At 45.0% G+C, this 16581-nt stretch overlaps 1 protein-coding gene across 2 annotated transcripts in view; it reads left to right on the top strand.

The window, feature by feature from the left end:
- Positions 1–8: 8 nt before the first annotated feature.
- The window catches only part of anapc7 (anaphase promoting complex subunit 7), a 41202-nt gene continuing 24629 nt past the window's right edge, over positions 9–16581 (top strand). For both annotated transcript variants that reach the window (XM_078554168.1, XM_078554167.1), the window contains exons 1-2: positions 9–200; positions 4714–4900. In XM_078554168.1, the coding sequence (XP_078410294.1) occupies positions 100–200; positions 4714–4900 (288 nt within the window). In that variant the 5' untranslated portion in view covers positions 9–99. The remainder of the gene's footprint in view (positions 201–4713; positions 4901–16581) is intronic.

Raw genomic sequence — 16581 nt, 5'->3', positions numbered from 1 at the left:
CACGGGTGGAGGGAGGTCCGCGGCGCCATTTTTGATGCTGAGGGTTTGGTGTCGACTTCACCTGGAGACCTGGTCTGGAAGAAGAGGAAGAAGAAGAAGATGAACGTTATCGACCATGTCCGAGATATGGTGGCCGCTGGCCTGTACTCCAATGTGAGGCTGCTGAGCAGCCTGTTATTGACCATGAGCGACAATAATCCGTAAGTGGTTGTTGTTGCTGGCAAGTTTTCCTGTCTCTTGGTTGGTTCTGTGTATCCGAATTTCCCCCCCTCACCCCTGACACGGTCTGGTTTTAAAATACAGTTTTTTCGCCCATATTTCCAAAAGAGCCAACCTATTAAAGGTTGGTTTTCAGGCTTCAATACGGGTTTTGTTCCAGTTTTCTTTTTTTTAAAAAAAAATTCTTCCCATGGTGGGAATGTGCGAAAAGCGGTTCTGGTTTAAAGGTACTTCCAGTATCACTGCCTAAACTGTGAATTGAAGACACCGTTTAAGTTTTTAATTGCATTTACGTGTTCAGGCCAGGGCCATGACAATAGGATTGTCACCTCTGAATTCGAATAGAAACTAGGTGCAGGATTGGGCCATTCAGCCCTTCGAGCCTACTCCGCCATTCATTGTGATCATGGCTGATCATCCAACTCAATAGCCTGCTCCCGCTTTCTCCCCATACCCTTTGATCCCTTTCACCCCAAGAGGCATATCTAACTCCTCCTTGAAAACATACAATGTTTTGGTCTCAACTACTTTCTGTGATAACGAATTTCACAGGCTCACCACTCTCTGGGTGAACAAATTTCTCCTCATCTCAGTCCTAAATGGTCTACCCAATATCCTCAGACTGTGACCCCTGGTTCTGGACACCCCCACCATCGGGAACATCCTTCCTGCATCTACCCTGCCTAGTACTGTTAGAATTTTATAGGTTTCTATGAGATCCCCCCTCATTCTTCTGAACTCCAGCGAATATAATCCTAATCGACTCAATCTCTCCTCATATGTCAGTCCCGCCATCTCAGGAATCAGTTGGGTAAATCTTCACTGCACTCCCTCTATAGCAAGTACATCCTTCCTCAGATAAGGAGACCAAAACTGCACACAATATTCCAGGTGTGGTCTCACCAAGGCCTTGTACAATTGCAGCAAGACATCCCTGTTCCTGTACTTGAATCCTCTGGCTATGAAGGCCAACATACCATTTGCCCTCTTTACCGCCTGCTGCACCTGCATGCTTACCTTCAGCGACTGGTGTACGAGGACACCCAGGTCTCGTTGCACATTCCCCTCTCTCAATTTATAGCCGTTCAGATAATCTGCCTTCCTGTTTTTGCTACCAAAATGGATAACCTCACATTTATCCACGTTATACTGCATCTGCCATGCATTTGCCCACTCACTCAGCTTGTCCAAATCACACTGAAGCATCTCTGCATCCTCCTCACAGCTCACCCTCCCACCCAGCTTTGTGTCATCTGCAAATTTGGAGATATTACATTTAAGAATGGGTTTAAGTTTCTGTGAAGCTGTACGCAAAATTAATAATCATAAAAGCTGATGAAATACTGGTCTTTATATCCAGAGAAATGGAATACAAAGGAGTAGAAGTCGTGCTTCCGTTATCCCAAACCTTGGTTAGACCATTACCTGGATTACTATAAGCAGTTCTGGGGGCAATCTCTTGGGAAGAACATATTGGTCTTGTAACATATTGGTTTACTAGAACGATACCACCAGCTATGAGGAGAGATTTTTTAAAAATAGGGTTGTATTCCCTGGAATTTAGAAGGTTAAGGGGTAATTTGATTGGACTTTTCAAGATAGTAATGGTAATAGCTAGGGCAGTTTGGGAGAAATTTTTTTGCTAGTTGCAGAGCCTAGATCTAGGGGCATAATGTAGAAGTTAGAGGCAGACCTTTCCGGAGTGATGTCAGGAAATTCTTTGTGTAAAACATGGTAGAAGTTTGAAATTCTTCTACAAATGACAATTGATGCTCGATCGATTTAATTTTAAAATTGCAATTGATAGATTTTTCCAAGCCAAAGAGGGTTTAGTTAGGTCGTAGATCAGCCATAATCTCATTGAATTGCAGAATAGGTTTGAGGGGCTAAATGGCTTATTCCTGTTCCCATTGAAGGTTATGAGAAAAGACCAAAAAATGGAACCAGATAACTTTGACGTGGAGCTTCAGTGGCGCAGGCATGATGGCAGAAATGGCCTCCCAAGACTTGAGTATGTAATCTAGCCTGTAAATCATTGGCTTCTTGTCCCTGACACATTGAATTTAAACTTGCCAATTGAATATAGGCTTGCTTCTTCAAATTTCTCCCTGACCTAGCCTGACTATCTCTACATCTTTCTCTGACTTTGGCCTTTTGTGCCCCCTAACCTTGCTTTTCTTTACCTTTAGTAGCAGAGATTTCTACCTTTTTAAGATCTTTCTGAAAAGCCAGTCACCATCTTAATTGTCACCATGACTTGATGTCTCTATTTTATTTTCTCTCAGCCTCATGTAAAGCACCATGGAATGTTTTCTATGTTAAACATGCTTTTTACAGCAATTTGTTGACACATTAATACCCACGGAGTGGTTCCTTATTGGAGGGATTTTCCTCAGCTAAAATATTAAACCTGGAGTCCCACTTACCACTTCATTGATTTAGGTGGATGTTAAGAGTGCTATGAACTTGTTCAGAGAACAGGAGGAGTTCTGGTGTCCAGGCAACACACTTTCCTCAACCAGCAGTGCCCAAGAGGTTATTAATGTCATTGTTTTAGGGATTTTGATTCTGCAAATTGCCTACTACATTTGCCTCAAATTAGTTGCTGGACTTCAATGTATTTCATTGTATTGCTGAAAAAAGAGACATACTGAAGCTTTTTGTCTTACACTCATCAGGACGTTTTGCAAGAATACCAATATAAGGGGAAAATAACAAGCAAACTCATGAACGGGCCTAAAGCCATCACTTTCGACCCTGAAATGTGCCCAGTCTACCTCTGATTACCCTGGAAGAGCAGGTATCTCAAACATTTGAGCAGCAGGTGAAGCTAGCTGTTTCATGCTGCTACTATGCAGTAGCAACACGAGTGGCAATCACCACTAACAGGATGTTGTCATCAAGCCAAAAAAACGTTCTGCCTATCACACAAATGGGTCATGTGGTATATGAATTTCAGTGCCAGTCTGATGCTAGGTATGTAGGCTGTTTGACGCAAAGATTGATGGATCGTATCAAACAGCATGTCCCAGCCACTGTTCGCAACAGGCAAGGTACAGACTACCCAACCAGCCTGTGCTTGCAAAACTCAAAAACAGTGTGCAACATTAGATGTAATTTTGCGATTGGACAACATTTGCTATCCTCAGTGTGCTGAGAATTATGTTGACAAACAATTTAAGATTGAGAGTCAGACTCGTAGTGTGGCACATTTGCGTGTACTGGAAGCTACATATATTAACACTGGGGGTCCTGTTCTTTGCAGACAGAAGGAACGTGTACACACATTGCATCTGTTTCAGATAAACAAAATATGTAACATCCATGCACTGACTCATTCCTCAAGGGAATGCCTTGACCAATCAGGGTTAAACTGCCTGGTTTAAATTTCAAATGGTGCTTGGCAGTTAACTGTCAGTCACCACCACTGGTGCATTCTCCATGGCAACGCCTCTACCAATCAGAGTCCACTTGCCAACCAATTGGTATTCTCTTCTCAAACAGTATAAATTGTTGTTAACCCCTAATGTTGGTATTCTTGTGAACTGTCCAGATGAGTGCAAGATGAAAAGCTTCAACATTTCTCTTTTTTTCAGCAATACTCATGTTCCATACTACCAAATGACACTCTCATTTTATGGGAAAAGATGAATAGCATAGTACAAGATGAAAAACTGCACATGCTAGAAACCTGAATCAAACTGATCAATAAACAGTTGTAAAGAGAAAAGGGAAGTACAGATATTTGTCATTATATACGAAGAGCTTTAAGAAGTTCTGAGAGAGGTGATCAGGTGTTGGGGGGAGGTGGAGGATTAGAGAAAGTGGGCACCACTGAAGGGAAGGAAAAACATTTTTCAGATGGATCATCAGGCTCGTATACTGAATATGAGTTAACTCAAATTTATTTTTGTTAAATATAAAAAGATGTGAGAAAACAGCATTACACTCTTCTGCTATTCTTGTAACTTGATTGGCATTTGCTGTTTTACTTCACCTGTTGCCTCAAAAGCTTTTGAAATTTATCAATTGTGAAACAAGTATATTAAAATTTTCTGGAGGACCTGCACCATGGACTATTGTGTGCACTTGTAAGGATGAGGAAGGGCGTATTGTGGGTGTACTTAGACCATGTGTACTGTAGCAATTTTAGAAGGCGGCTCACCACCACCTCATGGGAAATTAGGGATAGGTAATAAAATACTGGCTTTATTAGTGTTGCTCACATCCCAAGAATGAGTAAAGAAAAACTTTTTGGAAAGAATGCTTGTAATTCCAAATTTAGCTACGGTCTAAAGGGAACTGAAAAGGAAAGTTGGCATTGGATTTATAATAAAATAAAATAATCTTGTAAAATTTGTGTGATTATAAGTAGTTGTGACCTTGGGGACCAACATTCTCCCCTCCATACAAGAAAAATCTTCATAAATGTATAAGGATTGCAAGTAATTTCACAGATGCACTAATTCTGCTTTGTTTGTTCTTTGCTCTTAGGGAATTATTCTCACCAGTGCAGAAGTATCAGCTACTTGTCTACCATGCAGATTCTCTCTTTCATGATAAGGAATATCGTAATGCTGAATCTAAATATAAAATTGCTTTACAACAGAAGAAAGCTCTAAGTAAGACAACTAAAGTGAGACCAGCTGGTGGGGGCAACCCCTCAACTCCACAAACACAGGTAGTGTGTAAAGAACACGAAGTTTATTTTTGAGAGATAACCAGTAGCGTTATTTTTCCCCCTCTTCACGGATCCTGTCAGACGTGCTGAATATTTCAAGCATTTCCTGTTTTTATTTCATATTTTTAGCAACTGCAGCATTTTGCTTTTGTATTAAGGTTTTTTAAAGATGTATTTTTACTCACCCACATTTCAAGACTTTTCAGTGAGGCACTACTTGTTGCCGACAGGAAAGTTATTGAATTACTCTCCCGTTCTGTAAAATTATATAAATAAAGCTCATAAAAAGGATAAATCTGGGACAAATATTTTGATGGATAAGCATTCATAATGAGGTATGTAAGAGATGCCTGATTTGAAAGGGGTTAACTGGAAGGCATTGATTCTTATGTTCTATGAGTATTGCTGGTAACCAATTGACGCTTTATTGAGCCTTTTGGAGGCCACTAAATTGGTAGTCACGGCCAACTTAACGGTGACCTGATAAGCTCAGGAGTTTTTGAGAACTGCTTTGGCAGCAACTAAACCTCGTGCTCTAAAAGAGAGTGAATGAATTCCTTCCCATTAGAGATGGTCTAGTTTGAGATTGGTTACTGTGTATGGAATTGCGAGCACAAATTCAAACCCTGTCACTGTGGTTCAGTTTCTGGTAGCGTTTTTAAGAGTACCCTTCAAGCAACATATTGTTTGATACTGTGATCCTTGATGAAAAATCACTTGTTTAAATGACCTCTAGTGTCTTTGGAGTATTATGGTCAATAGTAATGCATGTAGTCCCTTCCCTATCTGCTGAGTATAAAAGGAAGTTGTACACTTGGGTGTATGAAAAACACAGGCAGGTGATATAGGATAATGAGCAATAGCGTGATAATCCCTAAAGTGCTACCCACATCTAGGCCAGACAACATAAAGAAGTATGTAAAACTAAGGTCACACATCCATAGGCAGGAAAAATGCCGTGGCCATGGTATTACCAGTTAAAATTAGCAATTGATATTCATTTAAATGCAACAGTTAATGGCAACTCTGTTGTTTTGCGCAAATGTAGCTCATGGGGTGAAGAGCAAAGGAAATATTCTGTAGAAGCTAGACTCCCGCAGTGCATGATCAGGATCCCTCTTTCAATATTTAATTTAAAACAAAAGCAGTTATTGAGACAGGAAGCAGATCATTAATCAAAATAAAAATTATAAGCCATAATGGAAACGCTTTCCAATCAGGAATACTTGCTCATCCGAAAGCACTGTTGCCTAGATTTGTAGTCACCCTAATTCAGTGGATACATGATTAGGTAAATTAAATTGCTACTATATGCATAAGTTATGCTGCTACTATACACGAGTTTCATAAAAGGCTAGGACTGTATTCATATAAATCCAGCTAGGACTATGTTCATCTACACCCATCTGTGGCCTAAGTTGAGGTTCACAGAACAATTTAACAGCAAAACCTTTGGTATCCTGGTTGCAGTAGGAAAAGACGAGAAAGATTGCTACATCTACAAATACAAAATCCAGTGGCTTCCCGATTCTCAAGAGTGATAGCAAATAGGTTGTTCCACAAATCATTAATCATTTAACAAGTGTCTGCATGCTTGACAACTAGAATTTAATGTTAATGGGAAGCGTAGGTTCTCTATTCTGCAAGGCATGTAAATGTTCCTGAGAATGTAGCTTAATCAAAACATTGGGCAGAATTATCCAAGCCCGCTGGCATCAGGCGTGCTTGGCAGCGTGAACGGGCAACATCGTGAGAAGGCCAGAAATCGGTTTCATGATGTCATAAAACCATTTTGTGATTCTCCACTCAGTCTGTCGATGGCAGCTGTTTCCCACCATCAGACGTCAGGAACCTCATTGTAATACATCTGTATATCATTATAAGGCCAGCCTGCGAAATCATCCCCCCCACCACCGCTGGAATGTCTGCCTACGTCAGCATGATTTCACAACACCATATATAAGGTGTGCACTTGGCAGGCTGCACTTCGAGGGGAACTCAGAGGCGAGTACACAGTAACATTGTGCAGCGCGCGCCCGGGTCGCCTGTTGGACTTGAAGGTTGAGGTGCGTTTGAGGCCTGGGGACAAGGGCTGCCCTGCGGTTGAGGCGCGTTGGAGGCCTGGGGACAAGGGCTGCCCTGCGGTTGAGGCACGTTGGAGGCCTGGGGACAAGGGCTGCCCTGCGGTTGAGGCGCGTTGGAGGCCTGGGGACAAGGACTGCCCTGCGGTTGAGGCAACTTGGGGGTGAGGCCAAGGGCTGCCCTGCGGTTGAGGCAACTTTCAGGTTGGGCCAAGAGCTGCCCTGTGTTTGAGGTGACTTTCGGGTGGGGCCAAGGGCTGCCCTGTGGTTGAGGCGACTTTCAGGTGGAGCCAAGGGCTGCCCTGCGGTTGAAGGTAGTGCACAGGCACGTGTGGGGTTGGGGGACGGAAGCAGCCATGCATTAGGGAAACCTTGTAGAAAGTGACCATTCCTCTGCAGCTGAGACAGTTCAGACGCAGCCACATTGACATGCATGGAGTCAGGCCTCTAGCTTATCTGACCACTCAAGCAACACACAGGCATGAAACTGCCACCAAGTGCTTTTCACCCTTGGGCACAGACTACAAACTAAGCATTTTAGTGGACTGCAGAACAGTTGAATGACCAGGCACGTTGTACAATCTCCTTGCTAAAGCTGGTCGTGGAGCAGTCACTGGTGGAGGCGCTCACAGCCGCTTGCAATGTCATCATTCCAGTTTGGACTAGTCTTCCCCCATGGTTCAAGCTAACAGTGCAGACTTGCAGTGTGGGTTAGGAGAATGCCTGCACCTGAGCTGAGAGCATAGCATGCATCCAATGGGCAAGGCTGGCACCAATCGGTCAGGTGGAGGTGGTTGGGGTTTCAGGCAGCCACGCAGCGCACTAAACTCTGGCCATCCAAGCAGTGGCCAGCACTCTTCGGGATGCGTTAAGGGGCCTTCAGACTTAACGAAGAGAAGTTCATAGTATACCCAAGCTAACCCATGCATCTCTCTCTTTCATCCTGCAGGAGGAGTACATCAGGAGCATGGAACCTGGTGAACTAGCCATATGCCTCGTGGTGTGCAAAGAGCAGAGACAATGAAGAAGAGAGCGATGGAGGCACTTGGTTGTGCAGAAGGAGAAGCAGCACCCTCGGGAAGAAGGGGTGGCTGGGGAAGGGCCACAGCGAGCTGTCATTGGTTGGTGCCTAGGTAGACTGAGGGTCTAAAGACGCCGCCTTCCATTCCTGCAGATGACCGAGAACCAGTGTCGCCGAAGACTGCGCATGTTTAGGGAACTGGTCGGTCACATCTGCCAGCTACTGCAGGATTTGGCGCCATGGGGACATGGAAGACATCCACTGCTAGTGGCTGTGAAAGTGACCATGGCGCTCAATTTTTACACTAGTGACTCCTTTCAGGGCTCCTTTCAGGATGCCATCTTTGCAAGCGCATACAACTTTGTGCATTTCCCCCGTTACCAAGAGAGGCAGGATGCAAGAGCAATTGGATTGGCCCAGACCTTGGGTTTCCCACAAGTGCAATCAACTGCACTCACGTGGCACTCAAATCTCCATCACAACAAGGGGTCGGCTATGTCAACTGCAAGGGCTTCCGTTCGCTGAATGTGCAGCTGGTGTGCGACAACCTCAAATGCATCCTGCAGGTCTGCGCAGGGTTTCCAGGGAGTGTCCATGACTCCTACATTTTAAGTCGGTCACAGATTCTTGATGTTTTCGAGGGTCCACATAGGCTACAGGGTTGGCTCCTAGGAGACAAGGGTTACCCGCAGAGGATTTGGCTGATGACACCCATGCAGCGGCCTTAGACTGCAGCAGGGCGAAGGCATAACGAGGTTCGTGCTACAGCTCGTAACTTAGTTGAGCTAGCTATTGGGATGCTGAAAATAAGGTTCCGGTGCCTGGACCAGTCTGGTTGCCCCCACAGAGGGTGTCATGCATTGTTGCGGACTGCTGCGCCCTTTACAACCTGGTGCTGCAATGGGGAGAGGAGCTGGTTGAGGAGGAGATTCGGGAGCTGAAGCCCTGCTCTGATGAGGTCGTTGAAGACGATGATGAGGGCCTCACACTGGCCACACGAGGCAGGCACGCTCAGGAGGCTCTCATAGCTGCTAGATTTGCGGAGGATGATGATGACATGCAGTGAGAAGACACCATAGATCCTCACATTGCACCTGTGAATGTTTGACTCCAGCCTGGCTTATGGCAGCGCACATACCCTCTGTGATCATGCTCCTGTCATGGAGATGCATGGGAGATCCTAATAGTCGCTCAATTGCAGGAAGAAGATGCCGACATGCAGTGAGGACACTTCTTAGATCTTCACATAGCATCTGAGAATGTTTGACTCCTGTCTGGCTGAGGGCAGCTCGCTTGTGCTTTGTGATCAGGGTCATATCATAGAGATGCAGCCATGAAACTTTGAAAGCGTCCAATCCTTTGTCCACCTTCAGCACCTGAGCCCTTCAGGAGCACAGCATCACTGGTCACAGATGCTGAAGAGATGGGACCAGCCCCATCTTAAAGGTGCTGAGAGCGTACAGAGAATATGATGGAACTCTGTGACGCCTGCCCACAGAAGGGGAGATGGTGGCGTAGCGATAATGTCATTAAACTAATAATCCAGAGGCCCAGGCTAATGCTGTGGGGACATGGGTTCAAACCCCACCACAGCAGCTGATGGAATTTAAATTCAAATTATAAAACTGGAATATAAAGCTAGTCTCAATAATAACAACCGTGACAATCATAATCACATTCTGGCAGCAGTGACAAACACTGTCGAGGTGCAGGCATCACTAATATGTCCAGGGAGTGTGAAGCCGGATCATCACTTTGGTTTGGAGGCTGCACAAAGCACAGGGAAGAGGCCCTGGACTGAGACACCTGCCTTTATCTTGTGCAAGGACCAAGGTTTCACATCTGAGTGACACGAACACTACTCATCAGAACAAGAAGCCATAGACAGGGAGACATTCTTGGGAGTTTATTTACAATAGTGAACATTATGTACATGTGATTAACATTCATGCCCAGGCTGTGCAGCTACACCTTTTTTCCTGATCTATGGGCACCCTGATTTTGTTAATTTATTTGGTTTTGACTCGAAAGAGTTACATCATCTTAACTTTCCAAACCCTGCCGCTATGTCTTGGTGCTCCCCAGTATCCACAGCGGAGGTGGAGGCAGCCTGCGGACTGCTACACCCTGTCTGTGACGCCTTGGTGGGTGTCCTGTGGAGGACTGAGACTTGGAGGGCCCCAGCCTGCTTTCAGAGTCCTGCTGTGTGGCAATGGCCTGTGGAGCTGGAGCTGCTGAGGTCATAGGAAGAGGAGATCGGATGGGCCGGACACTCCCGGAGTCACTTGAATGGATGGCCCTGGAGGGTACACCTGCTGAACCACCTCCCTTTGGGTGCCCAACGGCCCCTGGCTGACTCCTTGAGGAGAAGGGGTAGCTGGAGTGAGATCAGGCTGCCTCGCACCCCTCTTGCGTACATACTGTTGGAGGCCAACTTGGCGTTGGCGATGGAGTTCAGCCCGCGCAGCAGTGCAGGAGCAACATCCTGGACCAAGATTTCCATGGTGGCCACCATCCTACCAGTGTTGACCTTGGTGTGTTGGCACGCTGGTGCTATCACTTCAGCCTGAAGGTGGACAGACTCCTTCATTGTGTCTTGCAATCTGAGGAGTGCAGCAGACATCCCTTCCTGATGTGCCTGAGCTTGCCTTTGCAGCTCCAGCAACTGTGACATGACCAAGTCCAGGGGCTCCTCATCTGACTTTGAGGACTGCTGGATGCCAGAAAACTTGCTGAGTCTGAGTGCCAGGACACCTGGGAAGTCCCTGCTGTTTTCTGCTCTGGATCAAAGTGTGATTATGCTCACCAGATCGTGATCCTGAGACTACTGTAAAGCTAGGATCCACCGATGTGTGTTTGCGCTGGTGGAGGGCGTGGGTGAGGACTGTGACTGGTCTTCAGGGAGGGTTTCAGCACATTCCTGTTCTGAGCTTCCTTTGGGCCTCGATTGGAGGCCCTGGGCCATGGACTCTCTTGGCAGTTTCCCAGATGTGCCTGCGAAAGCAAGGAGAGATAATTAGTGTGTGGCAATGGCCTGTGAAACAGGACACATCACTCGCAGCATGGCTTTCTGATGGATGTTCCACTGCTAGATCCTCAGTTGGTTGAGCACCGCCAATCTCACCGTCAGCACAGGAATGGTCCAGATCCTCGCCAGCCCGCTGGATGGCTCTGTTTTCAAAGTCCATGAGGACCTTGATTTCAGGCATTCCTCCACCAGTCTGTGACCTCTCCCTCTTGTGTGCCAGCTTGTCTTGCATGAGTAGAGATGGAGTGTAAACAGGATGCCTGCCAGGCCAGATGATAAGTATGCCTGGCATTTGTTGGTGGTGAGTGATCCCATGGACAGGATGAGGACAATGAAGGTGTGTGTGAGAGTGTGAATGGTGATGCCCCTTGAACTGGCAGTGAGTGAGGGCCCTGTGGATGTGTGATGGGTTTGTGAGTGTGTGAGTTGAGAGTGATGAAAAGAGTGACTTACCCTGGCAGAATGGAGGAGATCATTCATTCTCTTGCCACACTGGGTGGCTGTCCTCTTTTGCAGGGTGTTGGCGCTGACCACTGCTGCCACCGCCTCGCAAGCCGGATTGGTTATGTTACTGCCCATTCTGTGGCCAGGGCAGGGTAGGGGACATCACAGCAGGCCTCCCCTGCATTCAAAATGTGCTCGAGGGACACGTCATTGAACCTGGGGGCTACAGTCATCTTGCCTTTTGGGGCCATGTCTTCCGTGCAGCAGTCATGGGCTGGAAGCACTGACAGGTGTGCACGTGGCTGCACTTTAAATATGGCGCCTGGCATGATGAAGCAGCGAGGTAATGATGTGGTGGGCGGGTGGCCTACCCACCATGGAAACGGTGTTTCCATGGAATGCATAATTAATGTGTGAGGTTTGGGATGATGCGGCCATTGCAGCAGGTGAGTGAAACATCGTTTTACCCGCCTGCTACTGCACTTAGCGCAAATCTGGGATGATTCCGTCCATTGTTTGGGATTGTTGCCGTCAGAAAAATTTTTTAAAAAACACTGTTGTAAACTAACTCGGATTAAAGTTACACTTTCAACAGCTGGGTTTGTAATTTTGTACAGAATTGTAGTTAACTATTGTTGTAAATTGCCCAGTAATGGCAATGTGACTAAGCCAGTCAATCCAGTTGTTGTGCACTCTGTTGCAGTATGAGGAGCTTCCTTCATTTTGAGGTACAAACCATCTGTGTTTGTAAATTGTTGCCAGGTATTTTTTTCAAACCACTAGTTTCCACTAGCTGTTAATTTAAATAACTACAAATTGCCAGCATTAAATGTGTATAATTTGGTGAGAGCTTGCCCTATTAGGGAGCATCCGTAGTGGAGAATGGAACATTTCCACTTTTTGCTTCTAGTTTTGGCTTCAAGCATGCCTTGACATACACAACCTGGTGCTTTAGCCTACAGATATAGATTATTACTAACATTAAAAGACCGGTCCTACCATGTATTTCTGCTTTTTTAATACATATTTCTTATAGCAGCTTTCCCAGTGTTTTTTTTCAACTGAGATACCTGAATTATGGGTTGCTTTGCGCCCCAGGCCTGGACCCACCAGACAACTCAGTTTAGACTATCAAACCCCACTTCAAGTAGCAATCCCTTTATTTCTTTCTTGGGATTCACACCATGCATTTGGTAAGGTAGGAAACTTTCCCAGGGATCTGAAAATGCTCTTGTGAGCTAGTCACTAGCAAGAAACATAACTCTTTGTTTCCTGCATTTAGGTGGGAAGGTGTCTGGTTCCACTGTGGTTGTATTTCCCATTGTGCTCTGCAGATTGTTTTTGTAATATGTTGACAGTCAGGTGGAGAATTTAGAACAGTCACTGAGCTCAGTGACCAAATGTTCCTTTGGGCCTGTATGTACCTGCTAATTTTGAATCCAGTTCCTGGAACTTCAATGTCATAAAAGCCACCTCCCTTAGACGTAGGAAGTATTCAAGTTTCAGTCTAGATTTTACATTAGCTCTGACATATTAAATCGATTAGTAAAATATAACATAGAATTAAATTACAAAATTTATTACATTCACACGTATGATTTTGCACAACTAGTTTATGCTTGTGACACTTGGGTTATTTATAATTGCCCACTTGGACAGCTGCTGTTGAAAGCAAAAACAAGGGAAATAGGAGACTAAAATCAAAACCTGTAACAACAAAGGAAACAAAATAGAGGCCGCGATTATGGCCTGAAATTGTTGAACTCAGTGCTGAGTTCGGAAGGCTGTAAAATGCCTAATCGAAAGATAAATTCCTTTTCCTCGAGCTTACGTGGAGCTTCATTGCAGCACTGCAGGATGCTGAGGACAGAGAGGCCAGCATGAGAGCAAGGTTAAAATGACAGGCAACTGGAAATCCAGGGTCATGCTCCAGACTGAACGGAGGTTTTTCCATAAAGCCATCACCCAATCTACTTTTGTTTTCCCCATTGTAGAGCAGATCACGTTGTGAGTGGTGAATATAGTATATTAGATTTTTTTGAAAAGTACACATAAATTACAGTTTCACCTGGAGGGTGTGTTTGGGGCCTTGGCTGATGAGGTGAGAGGAGGTAAAAGGACAGGTGTTGGATCTCGAACGCTTAGATAGAAAGGTGGCATGAGGAGATAGGGAGGTATTGTGAAGGAGAGCGAGTGTTGAAATGGTAGAGAAGTGGACCAGGGTGTCACGGAGGGAAGGGGCAATTTAAAATGCTGAAAGGGAAGATGTGTTTGGTGGTAGCATCATGCTGGAGTTATTGGAAAAGGCAGAGGATGACCCATTGAATAGGGAGGTTGGCAGGGTGGAAGATGAGGACAAGGGGAATTCTATCATGGTTCTGAGAGGGACGGAAAGGGATGAGAGCAGAGTGCAGGAAATGGGATGGACGAAGTCAACCACTGTGGGAGAATCCTTGATTTAAGGAAAAAAGAAGGCATATCAGAAGCGCCAGTATGGAAGGTTGCATCATTAGAATAGATGTGGCTGAGACAGGGAAACTGGGAGAATAGACTGAATTCCTACAGGAAGTAGGATGTAAGGAAATGTACACAAAAGCGAAATACTGCGAATGCTGGTAATCTGAAATGAGCATAGGAAATGATGGAAATACACAGCAGACCTTACATCATCTGTGGAGAGAGAAACAGTTAACATTTCAGGTTGTGACTTTAATCAGTCAAGGTAGCTGTGGGAGTCAGTGAGCTTATAGTGAAAATTGATTGACAGACTATTCTCAGAAATTGATACACGGAAGTTGCAGAAGGGAAGAGTCAGAGATGGACCATGTGAACTTGAGAGAAGGGTGGAAGTTTGCAACAAAGCTGATGAAATTTTCCAGTTTGAGGCAGGAGCAGGAAAGGGCAGTGATACAGTCATCAGTATACTAGGAAAAGAGGTGATGGAGGGGCCCCAAGTAGCCTGAAACAAGGAAGGGTCCACATGTCTCCAAAAAGGCATAGCCAGGACCTATGCGTGGAACCATAGCAGCACCTTTTATTTGAAGGAAGTGAGTGGAGTTAAAGGAGAAGTTGTTCAGCCAGGGAGAGGAGGGTGCCGGTAGATGGAGTCTGACTGTGCTTCCATTTAAGGAACAAGTAGCGAACCTTCTGATCTCTGTGCAGATGCTACCTAACCTGCTGAGCGTTTCCAGCGTTTTCTGTTTTTATTTCAGAATTCCAGCATCCACAGTATTTTGCTTTTGCCTCAGTTTTGGAATAATTAGATATAGAGGTGACAGAAGCATTGTTGATGCTTTCAGTGGCAAATGGGTGTAGAATGGAAGCAGGAAATATGATGATGGTGGAAGTATGTGGTTTTTGTGCTTAAAATATGAGCCCAGAAGCTCAGCTTGGAGTCACGTGCGATGCATTTATTCTGCAGACTGGTCCACCTTTAAATCCTGACAGGGAGTGGGATAGGATCAATGGCAAGGTACAGAGTTTGTGGTGGGAGTCAAAAATAGCAACTTTAGTCCTCCCTATGTTTAACTGACAAAAAGTGGAGTTCATTCAAGGTTAGACAATACAGGGGGCTGAGAGGTTGGCAGAGGTGCTGCCAATTCTGAAAGAGGAGGTTGAGTGGTACAGTTGTGTGCCATCAGCATGCAAGTGGAAACTGACTGTGTCAAAAACTGTCGTTAAGGGGCTGCATGTGAATGAGGAAAAGAGGGCCAAGGATAGATCCTGGGATGACTCTGGAGATAATGTAGGGATAAAAAAATGAGCAGTTTCTGGAGATCATCTGGTTGCAATTGGATTAGTAAGAGCAGGTTCAAGCAAGTAAAGTGTCACTGAGTTGGACAATGTAGGGGAGGCATGGGAGGAGGAGGAGGATTTGGTCAACTGTGTCAAAGGCTGCAGAGAGGACAAGGATGGTTAATCCACCATAGTCACTAAGAATGTAATTTGAGTTTAGATGGAGCTGTTTCAGTGCTGTGGCAGGGCTGGAAACCTGATTGGAAAGATTCAAGAATGTGGAAAAGGTATGTATAAATTGGAAGCCAAAAATTTGCTCAGGATCTTTGGAAAGGAGAGGGAGGTTGATGATGGGGTGCTAACTGTAAGGGGCGATTAACACAGTTTTGCAAGAGAGCGGGAGTCATTTACAATGTTAGGAAAGTTGAGTGGTTAGCAATTTTATGGGAATATAGGAGGATAAGATGAGCTCAGGAAGAGTATTAAGGGAGATGGAAAATCTCGAGTATACGCTGACAGCAGTGACAGGGACTTGGGGGAGAGATTTAGCTTGGGCCATGGGAAGGGGTGGAATAACAGACAGTTACAGAAATGGTTCAATCCCATGGCAGAACTTTGAGCTCCATGCTCTTGTTCGAGACCCTCGTCAAGTACTAACTGGTTCTGCTTGAATTCACATTCTTGGTGATAAAATTATGGTATTGATGGCCATGAGAAAAGCAGATGATACTTATGTTGCAGCTGAGAAAGGATGTAAGGTGAGTGACCTGGATTCCAAGGGAAGAAAATGGAATAGAAAAAAGTGCACAGTTAATATATCTATAGTGTGGACCTCATTGTCCTGGCATCAGGCTTCCTTTGGATTAAATGCTTAAAAACACTGACATCGACTGTGACCAATATAGAGTATATATGTATTTGATGTAGTATAGCTTCTGAAGCAATGTATTAAATGCTTTCTTCGTACTGAACAGCATTTTTGAATGCCAAAACAATTGGTAGGGAGGTCACATATTGTGCAGCAAGCTGAGGCTTTATGAGATGGTGGTCGTGAAAGGCAATATATAAATGCAAGTCTTTTTTTTTTGTATGAGAGGTTGCTCACAATTTTACACATGATTTTCCAGATTCAGCTAAGTTGCTTTTGGGTGGATAGGTTGGTGGTTTGGTGCCCCTTCAAGAGAGAGGAAGGGAAATGGCGGATGGAGGGGGGGGTAACTATAGACCACTTTGGATGCCTTGTGTTGTCTGATTTCAGAACACTGGTAGCAACCTTGTGACTTTATGGTGCATGGGGACTACTTTATTCTTTAAAAGGGTAAGCATGACTGAACCTCAATTGAGAATTGTGACTTGATTTGTAAGATAACAC

This window comes from Cetorhinus maximus, chromosome 12 (assembly GCF_964194155.1).
Source record: "Cetorhinus maximus chromosome 12, sCetMax3.hap1.1, whole genome shotgun sequence".
In the NCBI taxonomy this organism is placed as follows: Eukaryota; Metazoa; Chordata; class Chondrichthyes; order Lamniformes; family Cetorhinidae; genus Cetorhinus; species Cetorhinus maximus.
The sequence above is the reverse complement of the archived record's forward strand: the minus strand, read 5'-3'. Positions and strand labels throughout refer to the sequence as shown.